General features: G+C 43.4%; 4 protein-coding genes across 4 annotated transcripts; 2 read left to right on the top strand and 2 right to left on the bottom strand.

The window, feature by feature from the left end:
• Positions 1-664: 664 nt before the first annotated feature.
• Positions 665-6,635, bottom strand: LOC116187641 (SNF2 domain-containing protein CLASSY 2-like). Its single transcript, XM_031516501.1, has 7 exons — positions 6,275-6,635; positions 5,177-5,257; positions 4,867-5,090; positions 3,308-4,780; positions 3,063-3,209; positions 1,031-2,950; positions 665-928 (listed from the first exon to the last, which is right to left on the bottom strand). Exons 2-6 carry the CDS (start codon positions 5,226-5,228, stop codon positions 1,043-1,045), a joined length of 3,804 nt encoding a protein of 1,267 aa, XP_031372361.1. The 5' UTR covers positions 5,229-5,257; positions 6,275-6,635; the 3' UTR covers positions 665-928; positions 1,031-1,042.
• Positions 6,636-8,625: 1,990 nt separating this feature from the next.
• LOC116187042 (chorismate mutase 2) lies at positions 8,626-10,946 on the bottom strand. The gene is made up of 6 exons (XM_031515621.1): positions 10,566-10,946; positions 9,891-10,119; positions 9,720-9,806; positions 9,480-9,623; positions 9,215-9,307; positions 8,626-9,034 (listed from the first exon to the last, which is right to left on the bottom strand). Exons 2-6 carry the CDS (start codon positions 10,098-10,100, stop codon positions 8,798-8,800), a joined length of 771 nt encoding a protein of 256 aa, XP_031371481.1. The 5' UTR covers positions 10,101-10,119; positions 10,566-10,946; the 3' UTR covers positions 8,626-8,797.
• Positions 10,947-12,754: 1,808 nt separating this feature from the next.
• LOC116187801 (cation/H(+) antiporter 15-like) lies at positions 12,755-16,104 on the top strand. The gene is made up of 3 exons (XM_031516741.1): positions 12,755-12,988; positions 13,242-14,231; positions 14,356-16,104. Exons 1-3 carry the CDS (start codon positions 12,755-12,757, stop codon positions 15,475-15,477), a joined length of 2,346 nt encoding a protein of 781 aa, XP_031372601.1. The 3' UTR covers positions 15,478-16,104.
• A 1,310-nt stretch (positions 16,105-17,414) lies between these two features.
• LOC116187803 (cation/H(+) antiporter 15-like) lies at positions 17,415-20,268 on the top strand. The gene is made up of 3 exons (XM_031516743.1): positions 17,415-17,630; positions 18,091-19,074; positions 19,168-20,268. Exons 1-3 carry the CDS (start codon positions 17,415-17,417, stop codon positions 20,266-20,268), a joined length of 2,301 nt encoding a protein of 766 aa, XP_031372603.1.
• The last annotated feature ends 464 nt before the right edge of the window (positions 20,269-20,732 follow it).

The raw sequence follows: 20,732 nt of genomic DNA on the forward strand, positions 1-20,732 counted from the left end.
TTTCCAAGCACGCCCAGTTCCGTCTCGCTAATTCTGTCTGGGATGTGCATTAGTCCAGATTGAATAGATTTTTGAAACCGAATTGACCTGGCAAATATATGGCATGCCAAAGAACGAAAGATTAATGGTGCGTTTGGTTTCAGAGTTAAAGTAATTTTAATTTTGATTGTGGAAAAAAATAAATGATTGTATAGTGTGTTGAGTTAAAGTTAAAGTTAAAATTTTTGACTTAGAAAATGTGTATTTTTGTTGTGTAGTGTGTTGAGTTAAAATTAAAGTTAAAATTTTTGTGATTTTAACTGCGAAACCAAATGGAGCATAAAATCTTACTTTAACTTAATTTTATCCACAACAAAATAAAATTATACTCACAACAAAACAAAATAATTCATACAAAGTCAAAGGGTAGGTCCCATTTATACCACTATTTTTCAAAATCAAAATCACATAACTCATACAAAGTCAAAAAATGATGTTGCGTTTGGTTTCATAGTAAGATTTTAAAATCAACTTTTGATTTTAAAAAAGAGTGGTATAAATGGGGTCCACCCTTTGACTTTGTATGAGTTATGTTGTTTTGTTGTGGAAAAAGTGGTATAAATGGGGTCCACTATTGACTTTGTATGAATTATTTTGTTTTGTAGTGGGTAAAATTAAGTTAGAATTGTAATTCTAAAATAACACTATGAAACCAAACAAGGCATGAAGCTTCCAAGGTATAGCAGTCTTATTTTACATCTCATACATCAACTACACTGTTCCACTGAAATAACCTATATATCATTTCTCAAATGCCTCCAGCAGCAATATCATTCGCTTACTGCTGCATATTCTACAACAATCGGTCGCAAAGGGTCCCTTAGCGGCCTAAAATACAACATTAACTTACTGCGCCACAAGAGCTTTACAAGTCCATTCGGTCTTCGACCTGCAGAACAGAAACATAAACACAAAGATTCTCATCAACTGTATATTGAAGTTAAGAAACAAAAAGAAGCAGTAGTTGTCTCGGGTGGCCAGGCCTGCTTACCTTATTATATGATCAACTGGTTGAGGCTTTCTCGTTCTTCATGATCATGTGAATGGACTTGGACCGATCCTCCTCAACCATCTCTCTCAAGATCTCGTCCTCGATCTTCTGGGCCTGCCAGCAAGATGGATCCTCCACGAATGCCTCGCTAAAAATCATGCACGAGACCCACTCCTTCCAAGTGGTCCTTCTATACTTATCCTCCTCGAGAGTGTTTGCAGCAAGTAACTGGTACACGTACACCACCTTCTGCTGACCAGGCCGGAAGGCCCTGGCTATGGCCTGTTTGGTCTTTGATGGGTTCCACTCTGAATCCAATAGAATCACCCGAGAGGCTGCAGTGAGGCTGATTCCCTCAGCACAGGCTGTAATAGAGGCAATTAGGACCCGTGATGGGCTCCCCGGCTCCTCAAATGTGTCCATCACTCGGCCACGCTCAAACAGTTCCAAGTCCCCTGAGAGGACGAGGACTTCTTTCCCCTTTTTCCATCCGAAGATGTTCTCGAAGAGCTCGAGGAAGAGGTTGATCGGGGCGATGTTGTGGCAGAATATCAGTGTCTTCTCCTTCCGGAAAACCCGATACACAAGACTCAGGACAAACTTCACTTTTGACCCCTTCTTGATGTCAAATTTGTGCTTGTCTAGCTCAGATAACTCAGCCGAGCTGAAGAACTTGTTCGCACAGCATGCGGTTTTAACCAACCAGGGGTGGATCGACCCGAGCGTGATCAAGAGCTCAAGCTCCAGAGGGTACCCATGATACTGAGACATAATCCGGTGAAGCTTTAGGAGAACTTGCAATTGAATGTCAGTTGGATTCATCAGCAGAGTATAACTCTGTAAACCTGGGAGTATATCAGAGTTTCCACCCTCATAGACATCAATAAACCCGCTTGTCATGTTCCTCAGCATGTTAAGCCCCTGCATTCTCTCTTCTCCATTGCTCGAGTCAATCTTCTTCCCGATGTTATCTATAAAGAACTTCCTCGCCCTGGCCTCGAGAAGGTTCTGGGCTTTCTTCTTGCGCTTCCTCTTGAACTTAGGGTCCAGTTCCTTCAGCACCTCATTGACAAACATCGGCCTCGCGAGGCAGAGCGTGTTGAAGTACTCACAGAAGTTGTTCTGGAACAGAGTCCCCGACAGCAAAATCCTCAGATCGGTCTCAACCTTCATCAGAACCTTCCGGAGCCTTGACTTCGTGCTCCTTGGATTGTGTCCCTCATCCAAAATCAGTATACCGGGGCTCTCCCTGAGGACCTTGGCCATGTGTTTTCTGTGAGCAAACTTTGAGTCCTCGCGCATCAGGGTCAAAAACGAAGTATAACCCATCACGAGAACACTAGGTTGGGCGTGCCACTTTTGAATCTTCTCAAGGCAATCCAAAACGTGCATAACATCTTGTCCGGGTTTGGGCAGCCCTTCAAATTCCATCGTGTCTTGCCTAAAGACTCGGTAGCTTCTTCGCCCATGGATCAGATATACAGGAATGGGGATTTGCCATTTCACGAACTCCTTGTGCCAAGTGTACAGAGTCGTTTTTGGGGCGAGCACAAGAGGGCGTTTCCCAGGAAAAAGTTTCAAGTAGCTTACAAGGAATGCGATGATGAGGAATGTTTTCCCTGCTCCGGGGGAATGGGAAACAACGCAACCACCAGTTTTCTTGCCAGTCGAGTCCATATCTGCTGGGATCAGTGAACCAGCAACATTCTTCCAGAGAAACTCAAAGGCCTTTTTCTGATGTAGGTGGAGTTTCTTGCCAACATCGGGAATCAGGGTCCACACGTTCCTGTTCTCTTCCGAGAGATCCATGTCAGAGGCCGCACTATTGTAGGAGATGTCTAAGCCCTCATCCTCGGCTTGCTCCTGTTCTGTTTCTCCATTGTGGACTTTATTTTCTGTCGTCCCATACGTAGTTTGGATCTAGAGAGACAAATAAACCAACAAAACAGGGAAAAAGAAAAAGGATAAGTTGGTTTTCCGAGGAAATGAGTGACCATGTAAGTATAGGGAAGTTTGTATAACCGGTACTTACAAAATCAGGCGAGATATCCTTAACTTCAATGCTCACAGCACCACAAAGTTTACAATATATCCCGATTTCCTCATCCAATTTGAAGTCATGCGGGCAAACATTCATCGCCTTCTCCATGTACTCATTGGATGTATCCGCCCTCGGACCCTGCATCGCAAAGTTTCACTAATCATGAATCAAACAAACAGACTTTAAAACATTTGGAAAAGTCTGAGTATATCTTAATGCTATCCTACAACGCGTACCTCATTGTCTTCGAAGAGGTACGAAGACGTCATGCAGAGCTCCATCTCTCTCCACAACACATCCAACTCCGACTCCTCTTCCTCCTCCTCTTCCTCTTCTGCCTCGTTTACGATGGGACCCAGTCTCACTTGCTTCCGATGCGATGCTTTACTTCTGGATTGAAACTCTTTCCATTGGTCGATCAGCGGCACCTCATCCTTAATCTTGGTCGAGTCAATGCTCTTCATGTAAGAATTAATCAGATCCTTGTACAAGCCTGCACTCAGGGTCCTCTGCCCGTAGATCCGCTCCTCGTTCATGAACTCCCTCTTTGGTGGGAATCTATAGTATTTCCTACGGTCTGCTTTCTTATCAAAAGCGTTCCTCACCCAGCTCTGGCCAAAGTCCATGTCTTCCAAATCCCGACGGCTCTTGCCCCCTTCTGTAAGGGTCCGTTCCGAAGTGTAATATGCAAAAGAATAAGTAGACCCACTTCCACCGCCGCCGCCACTGCTCTCTCCTGACCGATCTCTTACCTTGTTAGTTTTGGTTTGCGAGTTATATTGACCCAAAGACATGAGACCGTTGTCTGTTTCCATGGGCACAATATGAAGCTTACTTTTACGCCCCCTCTTTCGACCACTCCCTGGCTTTCTAAGACGATTGATCGTGATATTATCATCGTCATCACCCCCTTCTTTTTCCTCCGTCGCCTTATCAGCCCCAACAGGACTCCCAGACTCAGACAAGCACCGCCTTTTACGTTCCCTAAGGTCACCAGATCGCCCTCTCCTACGTTTGCCAAAGAGAACAGAGAGAGGAAGAGACAACTCATCATCCTCGTTTATTTCCTGCTTCCACTTATCATTCTTTAGCAGCCCTGACCGATAGGGGTTGATCTGCAACTTCGATACATCACAACCCAAGAACCGCTCGGGCTGAATGTTCCGCCGCTTCGATCTCCTCAACTCCACCACTTCCGATAACGTCTGCGGGCTCGGCTCAGACTCATCAGGCTCAACCTCCTCGTGATTGGTCTCTTCCTCGGGAGCATGCTCGAACATGACTGGTACCATAATATTATTGTCTATCTTAAAATTCACGGTCTTCAACGAATCACCACTACCAGAGATTTGATACACAATCTTCTCATTCACCGACCCTATATCAAAGGAGACCCGCTTCATAGCAGATGCCACAAGCAACCAAGAAATGTCAGACAAAAATTTTCCAGTCAAAATTTTAGTTCTTGGCAGAGAAGTGGTGTCCTCGGAAGTTGCCCATCGGTGGAGCTGGCTTTCAATCTGAGGAGGCTCGAGCCTTTGTAGGATTGAGATACTATCAATTCCCATCATGATGGTCTCCTTACTTAGAACCCCACGATCTGACCCGAGTGGACGTTGAGAAACATACAACTTCACGTAAAATTTGCACGAGCATCTTGACTCATGAGGCCTCCTCTGTACAGAGCTTATTCTAGCATCAACCGAGACCTGCATAAATTTAAGGAAAACAATCAGCCTGCTGGAAACAGCCTATACTACACAGTTATGAAGGGTAAAGGAACAAAAAGACTTACGGGTTTTGAACTTTCCCCTGAAAGCACGCATACATCAATGCCGGGCCTCAAGAAACAGATGCAGTCAGAAGAGGTGGCTCGACGAGATCTTATTCGGAGACTGGTGGTGGGCCCACAGTTCTCATGGGCGTGCCGACCATCCACAGAAGAGATATTAATGTACCCGTGGGCGATTCTTATTAGCTCCACAGGCAACCAGCAGCCCGACCAAAGGGCCTCGAAAGCTAATCATACAGAGAAAGTTCATTAGAAGACGCTGCTATAAACAGGATAGTTTCTTAATTCACCAAATAAAAGATGCAGCACTTACGGTAGGCACCAAACGGGTGCTTGGACTGGTATAAATTCCTTCTGTTTCCCATTTTTTACTATGATAATGAATCAAAATCCCCTGAATACCAAACAAAAAGTCGACTCAGCTCATTTGCTAAAGAGGTATTGCCAAATTGAAAGAAAGATTTGTCCATAAATGGTATTATAAGAATACTAGCGAAAAGTTATGCACATCTGATTTGCTGGCTTGGTAATAATTCATCAAATACAGAAAAGGAAGTGCTACATTTTAGTTTTACCTTCTTTAAATTTCAAGATCCGTACAAATAAATACTCCGATTTTTTTTTTTTGTTAGTTAGTGATGGATTTGAGTTCCTAGAGTGATAGCACGGATACCTAATAGGATTTTCCACATCGACATAGGCAAATTAAAAGTGATCAGGATCCTCTCCATTTCAGGTCGAACCTCATGAACAGCACAATTAATATATCTTCTAGTAAATGGAAAGGATCTTGATCAGACGTTATAGCAACAAATGCACTGATCAAACAATCCTAAAAACTTTCAGATCACCAGAAAATCGCATTAGCCAAAGCTAACAGAAACTGAAACTTGAGCCTGTTTTTGCACCACTGACGTGCTTAAGACTTCGACATTACACCTGAGCCTATGTTTTCATCGAAGTTTCACAAATTAGATGAGAATCAAGGACTGTGATCAGCTAATATCACAGGTAAACGTAGATTAATACACTCAAAGATTTCCCACACCAAGTCCATTTGAGAGGAGCGTATAGTACTATCTGGCTTGAACAAACGATGATTTATCCAACAGGCACAGGGGAAAATATGAAGAACAAAAAGAACTCACAGCAGATACCAATCCATTGAACCAATGCAAGCAGCAAAGAGAGGCCATTGAATTAAAAATCATGACAGATTAAAATACAAAAAAAAAAAGAAGAAGCAACAATCAGACATCAAGAACATGGTATATCAAAACAATCAGATAAACCCAGAAGTTGCAGCGACAAACACATATAGAGTTCTTGGGACAGGAAGAGGATTGAGGCTAATTCAGAACCCAAAAGACCAAAACTTCAAGAACAGAGCAGATGCAGAAGAATGCATTACAGAAGCATCGGAGCCGAGGGAAGCTTGCCGGGAACAGGTCAGCTGGAGGGGCATGGAAGATTCCGGTGATCGGAGAGCCTGAGCAGAGGGGGGCGGGGGGCAGGACAGTGAAGAGAGTGAGTGAGGGTAGGGAGGGAGAGAGAGGACTGGGGGGAGACAAGGACAGGGCAAGGGGGAGAAATCTATGCACCTGTCATTATTGAATTCTGTGCAGCAGAAAGCAGAGTGATTTATGATTAATGAATGGGAGAGGGAAGAAGATTGAACAGAGAAGAGAGAGAGAGGGCGAGAGAGAGAGAGAAATATGGGAAAATGGGAGAAAAGGGAAGAGAGGAAAAGTGGCTTTGGGGCCTGAGAAGCTCTGTTTTTCTCATTTCTTTTGGCCCTTTTCTTTTGTCTTCCTCTCTTATTCTTCCAAATTTTCCTTTATTTTTCATTAATTGTTTGGGAAGTTTTGGAATTAGGTCGTGTTATATGCATAGCGCATTTGACCAATTTGAGTAGGAAATTGACTTCCTTCTTAAGGGGCAGGTCCTTCGCTTTGTAAGACTGAAATGAGCCTTGAGAAAACATGGTACGGTAATTCTGACACGACTTGATCATCTGCATAACATGTAACGATGAATTTATTGATAGAAAGGAAATGATCAAACTGGATAAAACACGGCCATGAACGGATCGGATTCAGTTTAGACGGGCTTGAACTTCGTGAGGATGAAGTATGCAGAAAATTGAACAAAACAAAGGATGCATTTGTCTTTTTCCGGACCCGCTAAAGTGCCTCAAAATGAAACACATTCATTCAATGCAATTCATATGGTTTAGAAACGGTCTTAGCGAACAATGAGAATGAGACGATCTAAAACCTTTCTTCCCGCATGTAAAATTTCCCTCATAGAGCCCAAGATGAGTACTTGATGAATCTGTGCTCTTGCACAGATTTCGCCATTTCGCGGTGAAATAGTATCAAAGTTCAGGGAAATCTTGGAGGTCGCGGGTTCGAAATCCAGAAAATCAATGTGGGGGTCGTTCGTCTTTAAAACACATAACGCGGAGCGTGGTGAGCTCATGATGAGTATTTGATGAATTTGTATCCTCACATGGACAACTAACTTTTTGTGATGAAATCAAGATCATCCTCGTTAATCATCACCGATTTGAAAATGACCTCTTATAATTTTACTGTTTTGTATGCATCTGTTGACATACTGAATCCATCGCAGAGTTACGACGTTTATCATTATTTTCATCGTATCATCTTTCTACCCCTTATTAAATTTAGATACATCTTTTTCCTCGATTTAAGGTTGTACTTTTGTATCTTCGTGGGAGGTGATGTAATGTTTGTTTGGTGGGGGGAGGTCAGATGATTAATGTGGAGGAACTAACTCTGATGATATATGGCGGGTTGGTTGTTAGGGAAGGAAGGGGTTGCTCGTGTCCTTGTTGTTTAGGGTTTTATAGAGAGAGAAAACTTGGGAGCTGTTTACTTTACTGTCACCGTTTACTGTGCCTGTCATCTCTGCGACTCAGTCAGAATGCCATTAGATTCTCTCTCTCTCTCTCTCTATTGACCTTGTCCGTTCTCTTTTTTGACTTTTTTTTAATTCTTAATTTAATAATTTAATTTATCTATATCTAACTTTCCATATGCTCCGGAAAACAGAAATTCATGAATTCGCTTTTCTGATGTCCATAAAACAGAAAGTATGGGGATTGTCCTCTCCTTTCTGGGCAGGTTAAATTAACTTAGAACTTAGAGGGGAAGGTGAGGAAATGACTTACCATGAGGAGATAGTTAAATACAGCAATGTCCACTGCCATATAACTTATCCTATTTGCTCTTGTGAACCCGAATGATTTAACTTCCACGGACGGGAATTCGTCTTCGCATACTTTCCGATGCGACTTCGTACTCACTTCGGTCCTGGCTTACTTTGTGATGGAATGTTTACGTTAGTATGCGGGAATATCACCCAGCAACTGCTACTGTCAAGACCGACCTATGCATACTTATTCTATCGAAAGGCTTTTCAAGGAAGGAATCTACTTTTTCTTTTTCTTTAGTTAAATCATAAAGAACACTAAAGATGGTGCATCTTTTCAACCATGTCGTGACAATATATATCGCCGTCATTCGATTGTATTAACCTCTTTCCTATTTCAAATGTGAAAATCTGAAAATACCAAATAATTACGCTAAAATCCCAAAATCATCTGACCATTCCTTATATCTAACGTATCTTAATTAGTGCCCGTTCAACTCGTGAGACAGTAGTACTAATTAATTTCAACCGTCTACGTTGGGTTGCTCGACGTTGTTGTAGACGTCGTTTTCTGGAAATTCAATATGAATTTGAGACTCAAACGCATGTTGTGACCATTGAGAACAATGAAGAAGAACAAATAACACATTACACGCAAAGGCCAACACGATTTCATCTTCTTTGCCCGGCCCACTAGCAAATGGATGGGTTCTCTGGGCCATGGGAAACCATATGCTCTCTGGGCTGGAGGTTCATCTCAATCTAGGCGTCGAAGGAGGTACTCGACCTCCACAAGCTTGGTTAGGGGCATGACCCATTCGTCATAGAGACGCGAGACGATGGCCGGGTCGATCTTGGGCTTCTGGTCGGGCTTGGAGTCGTCGAGTCCAACTCGTTGCCCGAACACAGCCGCCTTCTTCTCCACCCTCCTCTTGACCATCTCCTCGACTTTTTTGAATGTCAAGAGATTCATCAGGGCATCCGAATCCTGAAACTGGTCGACCACAACAAACTATTTGAGCAACCAATGGGCAAGAAAATGTATGCGGGGGGGGGGGGGGGGGGGGGGGGGGGGGGGGGGGGGGGGGGGGGGGGAAGCAATTTTTCCCTCCGAAATACCGTTAAGAGACGCTGAGGAACTTTGGTTGCACTAGTTATATAGAAGTTGCTATACCTGCACACGAACCAAAGGCTCGTAATCCTGCGGGCTATCTGTAAACTTAATCTCTGCCACGAATTTCCCGTAGTGAATTCTTCTGGACAGAGCCTGCAGAAGCACAAAATCATTCCGTTATATAGGATTAACAAGGGGATCTCCAGAACACATATGCCTAATTATCTTTTGTCCTATATAAACATAGCAAGATAACATATTCTGTCTGCACTGAACATCATCGAGAATGTTTCCGGTTCTTCCTAAGACTAAAAGGAAATGCTACCTGTAAACACTTGAGGTCGCTAGCAGCAGTGGATGCGTAGTTTCCGTCATCTCCTGGGGCAGCGATCAATGGAAGCAGCTTGTTGAAGTAGATATCCCATATTCTCTTGTTTATATTAATAGAAGAAGCAACAGGATGCAAAATCTGCAAGCAAAGATAATCCTTAAACATCTTTAGCAAGGAGACTAAACACGTTTAGGATAAAATGCAGAAAGAAGATGGTGTTCTATGAAGAATTGCCTTTGGATACTCGTGAACTGGGACCACTGATGCCGGTATATTCTCTGGGAAGAAAGGATGCTCTGTGGGGCTTTCATATCTTCCGCACTGTTTCATCGAATGAACTAAAGTCTAAGCCTTGCCTGGCATAATGCGGAATCATAACAGAAAGGGAAGAAAATTACACTGTACCTTAGCATGAACTGCTTCTGTTTCCTTAACGACATATTCGACCAAGGAGCCGGCAAATCCTGGAATTAGGGAGGCTGACTGATCGTACGTCTTGGAGTTCAGAGGATAATTAACTCTGTCTATGAGACTGTATATGATCGTGTCTTCCTGTGCGCTCAAGGAGTCTCTCACTGTCTCGAGCGTCATAGTGGCAGAGGCTTCCTTGGCCATTTCAATTATAAACTCTAAGCTGGCAGGAGCAAAATGAAAACTTTCATTACTACATTAGTTCGGAAATGGCCCGATAGCCTGTTGGATGCATGGAAAAGGAATGAAGTAGAGATGAGAATAGCGTCAATCGAAAATGATATTTCCGGATTTGATTTACTGTTTGATAGTTAGAAATTCGGTGACAGCGAAACGGAAATGAAATGCCGTTCGTCTTCTACCAGGGATCTGAAGCTTCATCCTAAAGACTTGAAACTGAGTTCAGGTGATTGATCCCAATCCCGGTAAAAAAAAATACCAGCTTATGGAGATCTTTCAAATGCTCAGCCCCGACAGGGGCATAGACCAAAAACTTCAAACATCATAGTACACCGACAACCGACTCGATACTTGAATATAACCATCCGCAATGCGGAAAGGACACGGATTCTGAATTACCCAAGTGATGGAATGGAGGAAAGGGCTTACCTCTTTCCACGATTATCGCAGCTCGCCGAGGAGCCAAAGAGCAAAGCAGAGCAGAGCAGGCCAGAATCCGGGAGAGCTTGCGATTTCCAGGTAATGATGATGATAAGGCAGGTGAGGGAATTGATGATGAGATGATATAAATTGAGGGAGTACCGCTGGCTGGATGTCAAAGTCTCCCTATATTATACTGGTCAGAGAAGGGGCCGATCGGAATCAACCAACTTAGTAATTAAGGAAAGGCAGGGTACAGGACAGGAACAGGACAGCTTGAAAGAGTCACGAGCACAATGGGAAGGGAAGGCGAGGAAGTGGGAACGACGTGCGGCGCGGAGGGGGAAGAAGGATTTCTTTATTCCGTGTATTGGTAGCGCAAGATTCCCCTGTAATTTATTGTCTTCCTCGTTAGGTCATCCAAACGTGCGGCAATGGCATTGTTTCTTTCCTTCCTAATAAAACCATTATTAGGAAAGTTCTTGTGTCCAGCGGCTAAATAGTCAGTCATTGCGTCCCGTATGAAATATTTTCGTATTTAGAGAATAATGTTTCGTACAATGATAATAACGTTTCGTACAAAACAATCAGTCTACTATATGTACAAATCAATCAACTTTGTACGAAATGTTTTCGTACATGAAGAATAACATTTCGTATGAGGAGAATAACTTTTCGTACACAGCCCAACTTGAATATTCAGCCATTGGACTCAAGAATTGCCCACCAATCATAAAAAAAAAATCATTAAAATAACCATAGCAAATTTATTCAAATGGTTCGGGCCCATTTTTCTTAGATAAAGTCCTGGATTCACAACTGAGAAAGATTCATCGGTAATGGATCAACCCTGCTCGAACCATTATTGCAAAAGGAAAAGATAACTCGGAATCATTGGGAAAATTGTAAGTGCAAGGGATATGTGACTAATATTCCCGTATATATAAAGTCCTACTTATGAGAATAAAATTCATAATTTCTTAGTTTGAGATCATAGGCGAGTGACACTGCACTAAAACCATTGTTTATGGTGTCTTCTGTCATTTAAATAAGTGCCCTTCGTCCGACAATTTCTCCAGAGATCCTGATTATATTTCTGCTTCGATGTTTTCAAAGAGGAGAGACCCGAATGTTCACCAATGATTTAATATAGCCTACAAGCACTCTGCTTCATCCAAAAAAAAAAACCAAAAAAGAGAAATGTTTAGTTGAATGACATCGCCTTAAATATAAGATCAAAAGATTCTCAATTCGATTTGTATTAGTGAGATTACCCGTATTTTATGTTTTCCATCCTTATATATCGTCTTCTGAATCCACGGATCTCCTTTGTAACCAAATAATATAGCCATTATGGGTTCCTATAGTTCCTCTATCAAATAGTTCTTTAATACAATTGTTTGGGATCATATCATGACTCGAAGTCACGGTAACATGTATTAATACTTTCAGTACAAGTGTTTATTACTTTTACATGTTAGTATTTTGGTATTAATGTTTAGGGTGTGTTTGTTTTCGCAACAAAGTTTAACTCAACTCCACTTATCTTCAAATAGTCAAAGTTCTAAACACTTAAACTAATGTACCAAGTATGTCACCATGACTCGAAGTCATGTTGAAATTTCCCTTATGGGAAAATATTAAGTATGAAAATTGGACCTCGAAGGCCAAAACTAAAGCCTTGTTGATGCTCGAAAAGGATTAGCTACAGTCAATATGCTGAGATCACCCGCATGATGTGATTTGATTGTTTATTGAAGTTTCATAGCTGGGCTCAAACTAACAAACCTGCCTTTTACCCATTTCATAACAAAATTCGGAACGTTCAGTAACTGATCATGTTTCCAATTACTACTCCCCTCCACAAATAGCTAATTGAATCGCTGCCTCTTCTCAGCATTTCCTTAACGATTACATACCTGCCCCCTCTAAATATATCGATCATAAATTTCCTACAACCAAATGAAGTTAATTTTTTCGGGCCATAACAAATTGCAGTTATTGAATCATGCAAAAAGAAAAATGGGCTCTCACGGGCAATTCTCGTGCAACATTTTCCGACCGAACTTCTCCTCTCTCTCTCCCATCCCAGTCCCACGGAGCGCTGAGCTTCAGGTGGACTTCGGCCGTTTGCTTCAGCTGACAGACGTTCGTCGAGCTGAAACTGAGAGTTTCCTTGCTACCGATCATTGGAAGTGATGGACGGACAACTAGGAGAGTTGGGGTTGGAGATCTTATGGCACAACAAGACGTATATCTGCATGTTCAACGAGAAGGAAAAGGATTTGGGAGGGCTACTCGTCGGGGATAATCCTCTGAACCATAGTTTTCCGGTGTTCTTAGTTCTGGTAGCCCTTTGCCAGATTACCTCACAGGTGATCTATCTCCTTCTCAAGCCCCTGAGGCAACCGAAGTTTGTCTGCAGTCTCCTGGTAAGTGATTTCCTCACTGCTCTTTCACTTTCAGTGCAGAACAAAGGAAGCGGAATGAAACTGGACGGTTTAACTTCCATTATTAGGAATTTTTATTTCTTGAAACGGGGAATTATATCATGAAAGATTGCGCAGTCTAGTTGTGTACTTGGTCTCATAGTCGTATATATTCAAACCAAATAAACTCGGTTCAGTTTTATGGAACCGGGCATGTATGTATATACTCAAATTTGAAATTTATATATGAAACCAGGCAGGCATTTTCTTAGGGCCCACTGTGCTCGGACGCACCAAGTCGTACCTGAGAATGATGTTCTCAACGAGGCAGAAGATACTACTGGACGTGACGAGCAACCTCGGCGTGATCTACTTCTTGTTCCTCACCATGGTGAAAATGGACACGTCCCGGACCCTGAGGTCATCGAAGAGTGCCTGGGGCATCGGGATCGCATGCATGGTCTTGCCCCTCTTATTTGTGTGCTGCCTGCTTGTCTGGGGGGGTAAAACCCTGCTCTCTCAGATGCACAGCAATGCGCCTCTCATGATTGCGACCTTCACCCTCTCCCGTTTCCCCAACGTTGCCCATGTCCTGGACGAGCTCAACCTTCTGAGCTCGGATCTAGGCCAGCTCTCACTCTCCGCATCAGCCGTGAACGATATCTTTGCATTGACGGCTGCACTGCTCGGGATGATCATCCGATCTGGGAATTTACTCCAATCCTTTTTGATTTTACTGTCCGCAGTCTTCGTCATATCCTTCACCTTCTTCATGGTGCGTCCGATCCTGTTCTACATTATCTCAGAAACCCCAGATGGGAGGCCTGTAGATGAAATCCACATCTCTGGGATACTTCTTGGGGCCATGTTCATGGCTGCCTTTACCGACTCAATCGGGCTATTTCTCTCGGGATCTATCCTATTAGGGTTAGTGATACCAAATGGACCGCCCCTGGCTGCAACATTGGTCGACAAGTCTGAGGTCTTCATCATGGAGTTTCTCATGCCCCTGTTCTATCTTTACGTCGGCATCCACACCGACATTTCTTCACTAAAAGACTGGAAGGGTGCATTCATACTCATGCTTCTCGCCATATTGACTGCATTTTTGAAGTTGATGGGTGCTTTCCTACCAGCAACCATGTACTACAATATTCGGGTTCAGCATGCTTTTGTGCTGGGGCTTATTCTTAACTTCCGCGGTGTGATCGAAATCATCGTGATTCGTCGGTGGAGAGAGGGCATGGTAATGAGCAGCGCATCAAGCAGTTAGATATATATTTCTCCTGCTCTGTTTGTCTCGATCTCTGGCTTCTCCTGTGGGTTCATTTAAGTTGTAATCCTGAACTTTTTTCGTTTCAACCTCGCAGGTCATCGACGAAGAAGGTCACACAGCAATGGTGCTGGCGAACTTGTTGATTACTGCGATCATTGTGCCTATGATCGAACTCCTATACAAGCCTCAAGATAATGTCAGTGCATTTGTGGCGAAAGACTTGACAGCAATTCAGAAAAGTTCGCATGGCAGGGAGTTACGGGTGCTTTCATGTATACACGAAGAAGAAAATGTGAATAGCACCATCACTCTTCTGGAGGCTTCCAACCCAACGTCCAGTAGCCCGATATGTGCGTCCATAGCGCACCTTGCTGAGCTTGCTGGCCGAGCCGCCCCAATAGTCATCCCATACAGCAAGAACAAGAAGATGATTAGGTCCTACAGCTCTGACCGCATCATGCGAGTTTTTGACAATTACTCGAGAAGTTCAGATGGTAGAGTACTCGTAAAACCTTTTACCATCATCTCCTCATACAAAAGCATGCACGAGAACATCTGCAAGCTGGCTCGAGATCAGGCTGCTCATATTATCATTATCCCCTTCCGGAAGAGGAAAGACGATGATGTTAGAGAAGTCACGTCCCTCCGCAGCCTGAATACCAATGTGCAGGCTTTCGCACAATCCACAGTCGGGATACTTGTAGATAACGGCTTTCCTCGTTACACTAGGCAGACTAAATTCTCCTATAATGTGGCAGTGGTATTCCTCGGAGGACCAGATGACAGGGAGGCGCTGGCATTTGCTGCCAGAATTTTGGGCCGTGAAGGGATCCACATGACGATGATCCAGATCATCCTAAATCATGGGAGTTATGAGGATGATGATGAAGGTCAAGAGAAGCTCGATGCTTCAATTCTTGAAGAATTTAAAATGACGGACAGTAAACAAACACGTGTGACCTACCGGGCAATAGTGGCAGAGGATGGCATAGAAGTAATTAACATAATCAAGTCACTGGAGCTGGACTGTGACCTTTTAATTCTAGGCCGTCGACCCATGAGCAGATCATTATTTAGTGAAGGGATGATCCATTTTAGCGAGAACCCAGAGCTCGGAGTTATTGGTGATCTTCTCGTATCGAATGACTGCCGTGGACATGCCACTTCTATATTAGTTATGCAGCATTGCTCCTGCCGCGAGAATTCATGGGCTTAAGCAAAAGACAGAGCAACCTTTGCACCGGTTCCTTAGCTGACAAACTTATTGGCAGCACGAAACATCCATTACATGCTCGTCATCTTACTTGATGATGGATTCTCCATAATTTGGAGGTGGCCGCACTCAGTCGATAACCAGTTGAATTGATTCAGCCAGGGCCTGTCAAAGCTCACGCTGCTCAAGAACCTGTACATTATAAATCACCCCTCCCTCCCCCCCACACACCTTTTTTGCCTTTTTCTCTTTTCCATTGTTCATTAGATGATGAGAGGCAGGTGAAGCAATTGACGGATAGACTTTACAGGAGTTACCGACCGGGCAAGGTAGGGGATTTGTTGGAATTGTAGCTAACTTTTGTAATTAAGGAGAAACAGGAACAATGACAATGTAAGCAAAGAGAAACACCGCTCAGAAGAACAGGAAGTGAGGAACAAAGGGAGGAAGAATCAGGAATGTGGGTTGCTAGTTCGTCCCAGTTTTCTGGGAATCTTGCTTTGGAATGCATCGATTACACCATTTGGCTACCTTAAAAGATAGGCAGTTTATTGTATCCTTGATGGCTTATGTACGAATTGTAGAACAATGAAATCATAAGACAAATCTCCATGATCATCTCAATCTCAATCTCTCCTTTCCATTAACAGTCCTCCATAAGGGCCGGCTTAAGAACAAGGGCTGTGCATGTCAGTAAAGTTTCTAGGAATGCATAGAAGTAGATGAAAAATCCAGCATTCTAACTCCGAGCATCGTGTATCTTCTAGGTAGAACACAGTCGTATCACCTAGAAGCACCTATTCCCTGAAAAGACCAGAGGAACCAATTGCAGAACAGTTAATTATACATCTCCAGATCTATTGGCTGCAATATTGCAATTCTGAGGACCACCAACAGCCACAGGGGTCTCCAAAGCTATACTACGCTCTTTCTCAAGGTCCTAGAGGAATTGCCATCAAGTCGTCTTAAATAAGTCATCTTGCAGAATGATGGGACATTGTCCTCGCAGGGCGTTAATAGGTTATCCTACATTTTGTGGGGCTCTTGAACCATCCCAGCAAACCAATGGATGGTCCAGAGTAGATCGCCTGGGATTGGGCGAGGAACTTGGAGGGATCAATTCCGGGAGTTCTAGCAGTCCGATTTATTCAAAATGTTTCAATGTTCTTGGACAGATAAAGTTCAGGAATTCCCATGTTTCTGCAGGTGCACTACAATGGTCCCTTCGGTGGGGGAAATTCGAAGCCAGTTTCAGTTTGTTCTCCTTACTTGTTTCTTTATCTTTTTTAGGTTGAGTTCTCCTTGATCTAATAAATGTAATACGAAAACGAGAAACTTAGCGCCTAAGTAATAATAAACCAATTTTTCGGTTTCCAAAAACAATTTAGATTAGAGAAGAAGATAAGTACCATCAATCTGTTGTTCTGTTCAATAGAAGGGACAGCTCATATTTAATTTGAATAGAAAACTGGATCTTCCGGGTCAAAGTCCAAAGTTAAAAATAAAATCTAATTAAGAAAAATATCCAAAAAACGCGTCATTGATGTCCGGCCCAAGTCAAAACATATCATAGCCCCATTTTAGGATTTGTTCGGGATGTTCTGTCATAGTTGACTTTCTGATTGTTCTCCCCTCTAAATTTGCTGCTCCTCTCAGCATTTCCCTAACAAACACATACCTGTCTCCTATTTGAAATCATCAGCTTCCAACGATCAATATTTACAGTTGGAAAACATAACTAAAAAAATGGGCACTCCCGATTCTCTTGCAAAACCCCCGCCCGAGTTCTCCCCATCCACATATCAAGTGGACTCGAGATTCATGCTTGAGCAGAGCCTCCTTGAGTGGAGATTGAACATTGCTTGTTCAATCATTCTAGAGAGTTGATCGGAAGCAGGTCCCGTAAAGTCACGCGAGTTCTTTGAAGAAAGAAGAGAGAAATGGAGGGCATGCACATTATAATAAACAACCTGACATATACTTGCATCAAAGATGAGGAGAACATCCACGCGGAAGGGATCCTGTATGGAGATAACCCTCTGAAGCACAGTTTTCCTCTCTTCATTGCCCAGATAGCTTTAGCTCAGCTTGCTTCTCATGCCATCTATTTCCTTCTCAAGCCCCTGAGGCAGCCGAGATTCGTCTGCAGTCTCCTAGTAAGTTTCTAACGCCACTCTTGTCATGTTCGGAATAATGGATGATCACATGTTGTGTTATTTATTTCGTCTCGTTGTCATTCATTTCTGATAAGGTGCTGTCATTTCTGTTCTTGAACTTTCCGGGAGGTTTTTCCATTTTTCCTTTCTTCATGTGAAGAGAGGATATATAGGACTTGCTTTTTCTTTTCTTACATAACTCACTTTAATAACCTGCTAGATTTTACATCTCTAGTTTAACATGACTCATTATCTAACTGTTAAATCCATGCATATTAATCTTTTAGGCCTAGTACAATGAAAGATACAGTAATCCCATTAGCTATCAAACTTACGACCTCTAGGTCAATAGGTGCACTACACTCTTTTTTTGCACATTAATTTTTCTACAAGTAAAAGAAAGAATATGTGCACAGTTTATAGGTAAAATTTCGATTTACTTACAAATGTATAAACCCAGGGAGGCATTTTCTTGGGGCCTAGCGTATTGGGACACGGCAAGCGGTATTTGAGCTTAATGTTCTCGGTGAGAGAGCGCATATTGCTGGACGTGACGAGCAATCTCGGCCTCATATACTTCTTATTCTTGACCATGGTGAAAATGGACACGCCCGTGACCCTGAGGACCTCGAAGAGTGCCTGGTGCGTCGGGATCATGAGCATAATATTTCCCACCTTGGGCAGCTTCTTTCTGTACGGCCTAGTGCCGCAGGCACTGAATGCAATGAATGGAGAGGTCCCGGTCATGGCCTCATCCTTCATCCTGACACATTTTCCGAACGTGGTTCACGTCCTGGAAGAGCTTGACCTCCTGAGCTCCGAGGTGGGGCAGCTCGCAGTCACTGCCTCGGTTGTGAACGAGATCCTTGTGTGGTCATCCTTGCCGGTCGCGATGGTATTCCAAACTGGAAATTTACTCGAAGGCTTTTGTATTTTATTATCCTCAGTTGTTCTCATAATATTGTTCTTCATGCTGCGGCTGGCTCTGCTCCGTGTTGTCTCGAGGACCCCAGAGGGGAGACCAGTGAGTGAAGTCTACGTCTCAATGATACTTCTTGGAGCCCTCATTGCGGCATTCATAACCAACTCAGTTGGGTTAATTCTCGTTGGAGGCATAATGTTCGGACTAGCGATACCAAAAGGACCGCCTTTGGCTACGACATTAGTCGATAAGTCCGAGGTCTTTATCATGGAGTTTCTCATGCCCCTTTTTTATCTCTATGTCGGCCTACACACGAACATCTATTCGATACAAGACTGGAAAGGTGCCTTCATAGCCTTGGTCCTCTCCGCTTTTGTCACCTTGTTCAAGTTCATGGGTGCTTTCCTGCCAGCAGTCATATACTACAAGGTTCGGATTCGACAGGCTTTCATGCTCGGTCTTCTTCTTAACGTCCGGGGGGTAATCGAACTCATCTTTCTTCGTCGCTCGAAAGAACGGGAGGTAGTCTGTAATTATATTTGTGTGTCTTATATGCTCTATTTCTTAATCTATTTCGTTATACATATATATTTAAAACTCGTTTGAACCTTTCAGGTTGTAGATGACCAGTCATACACAATAATGGTGTTAATAAACTTGGTGATTACAGCAGTCTCAGTGCCTCTGCTCGACATCTTGAAGCATCAGGACCGTATGAGTACACTTCCAATGAGAAACTCCAAAGCGATCCAGAAAAGTTTGCACAGTTCAGAGTTCCGGGTGGTTTCTTGTGTGCATGGTGAAGAAAATGTGCATAGCATCATCACTCTCCTAGAAGCTTCTAACCCCACGCCGTTTAACCCAATATGTGCATATGTGGTGCACCTGGTCGAGCTTGTTGGCCGTGCAGTCCCCCTTGTTGTCCCTTACAGCAAGCATAAGACGATGCTTAGGTCACTGAGCTCAGACCACATAATGCGCGCTTTTGATAATTACTCTAGGAGTTCAGATGGTATGGTGATCGTAAAGCCTTTTACCATCATTGCGCCATACAAAAGCATGCATGAGAACATTGGTAACCTGGCTCGGGATCAGGCTGCACATCTTATAGTTGTCCCGTTCTGGAAAAGACGCGATGATGTTAGAGAGGTCACGTACCTACGTAGTTTAAATTCGAACATGCAAGCATCTGCTCCTTGCACAGTCGGGATACTTGTAGACAAGGGCTTTCATCACCGTGCTAGATATAGCAACTCTCTCTTTAATGTAGCCGTGATATTCCTCGGAGGACCAGATGATCGAGAGGCACTGGCATATGGCACCAGAATTTCGGGTCGTAAGGGGATCCAAATAACAGTAATCCAGATCCTCCTAAATTCTTTGAGTACCAATAATGACGCTGAATGCCAAAAAAAGCTTGATGATGCAGTTCTCGAAGAATTCAAGATCAAGAATGTCAACAATGTGCGAGCAGTCTACCAGGAACTGGAGGGGGAGGACAGCGTACATGTAGTGAACATAGTCAAGTCTCTGGAACTAAATTATGACCTCGTGATTTTGGGTCGTCGACCAGGGAGTAGACCGATATTCAGTGAAGAGATGCTCAGTTTCACCGAGCATCCGGAGCTTGGAGTTATTGGTGATATGCTCGCATCAGAAGACTTATGCGGAGAGGAGACTTCCATATTGGTGATGCGACATCATTCGTATAGCTAGACTTCATTAGCTCCGACATAACTCCAAAGACGAAGAGACTTTCTGAGTGGTTCTTAACTTTAACTCTTCACAACCTATGGGCGAGATGGAACAGCTATCGCATCTTCCTGATGATCTCATTAATCTTGGAGGTCATCCTTGTTGGTCGAAGACAGGAACCTATCAAAGCTTGCAATGGTCGAGGGCACATACTGATACATCCATTGCTTGACAGTTATGTCCAATTCTCCATACTTTGAGATTGCCGCGTGCAGTCGACAATTAATCGAACTGATTCAGCCGGGGCATGTCAAATCACGTGCTGCCCAAGAGCCTGTCGCATTTTCTAGCCCCGCCCACAACCCACCACCACACCACCCCACACCAACCCACCCCCTCCCTCTCCTTCCCCCTTTTTGCTCATTTGATGATGAGAGGCAGGCGAAGGACTTGCTGAATGCGCTTTAGAGGAGTGACCGACCGGG

This window comes from Punica granatum, chromosome 8 (assembly GCF_007655135.1).
Source record: "Punica granatum isolate Tunisia-2019 chromosome 8, ASM765513v2, whole genome shotgun sequence".
NCBI lineage: Eukaryota > Viridiplantae > Streptophyta > Magnoliopsida > Myrtales > Lythraceae > Punica > Punica granatum.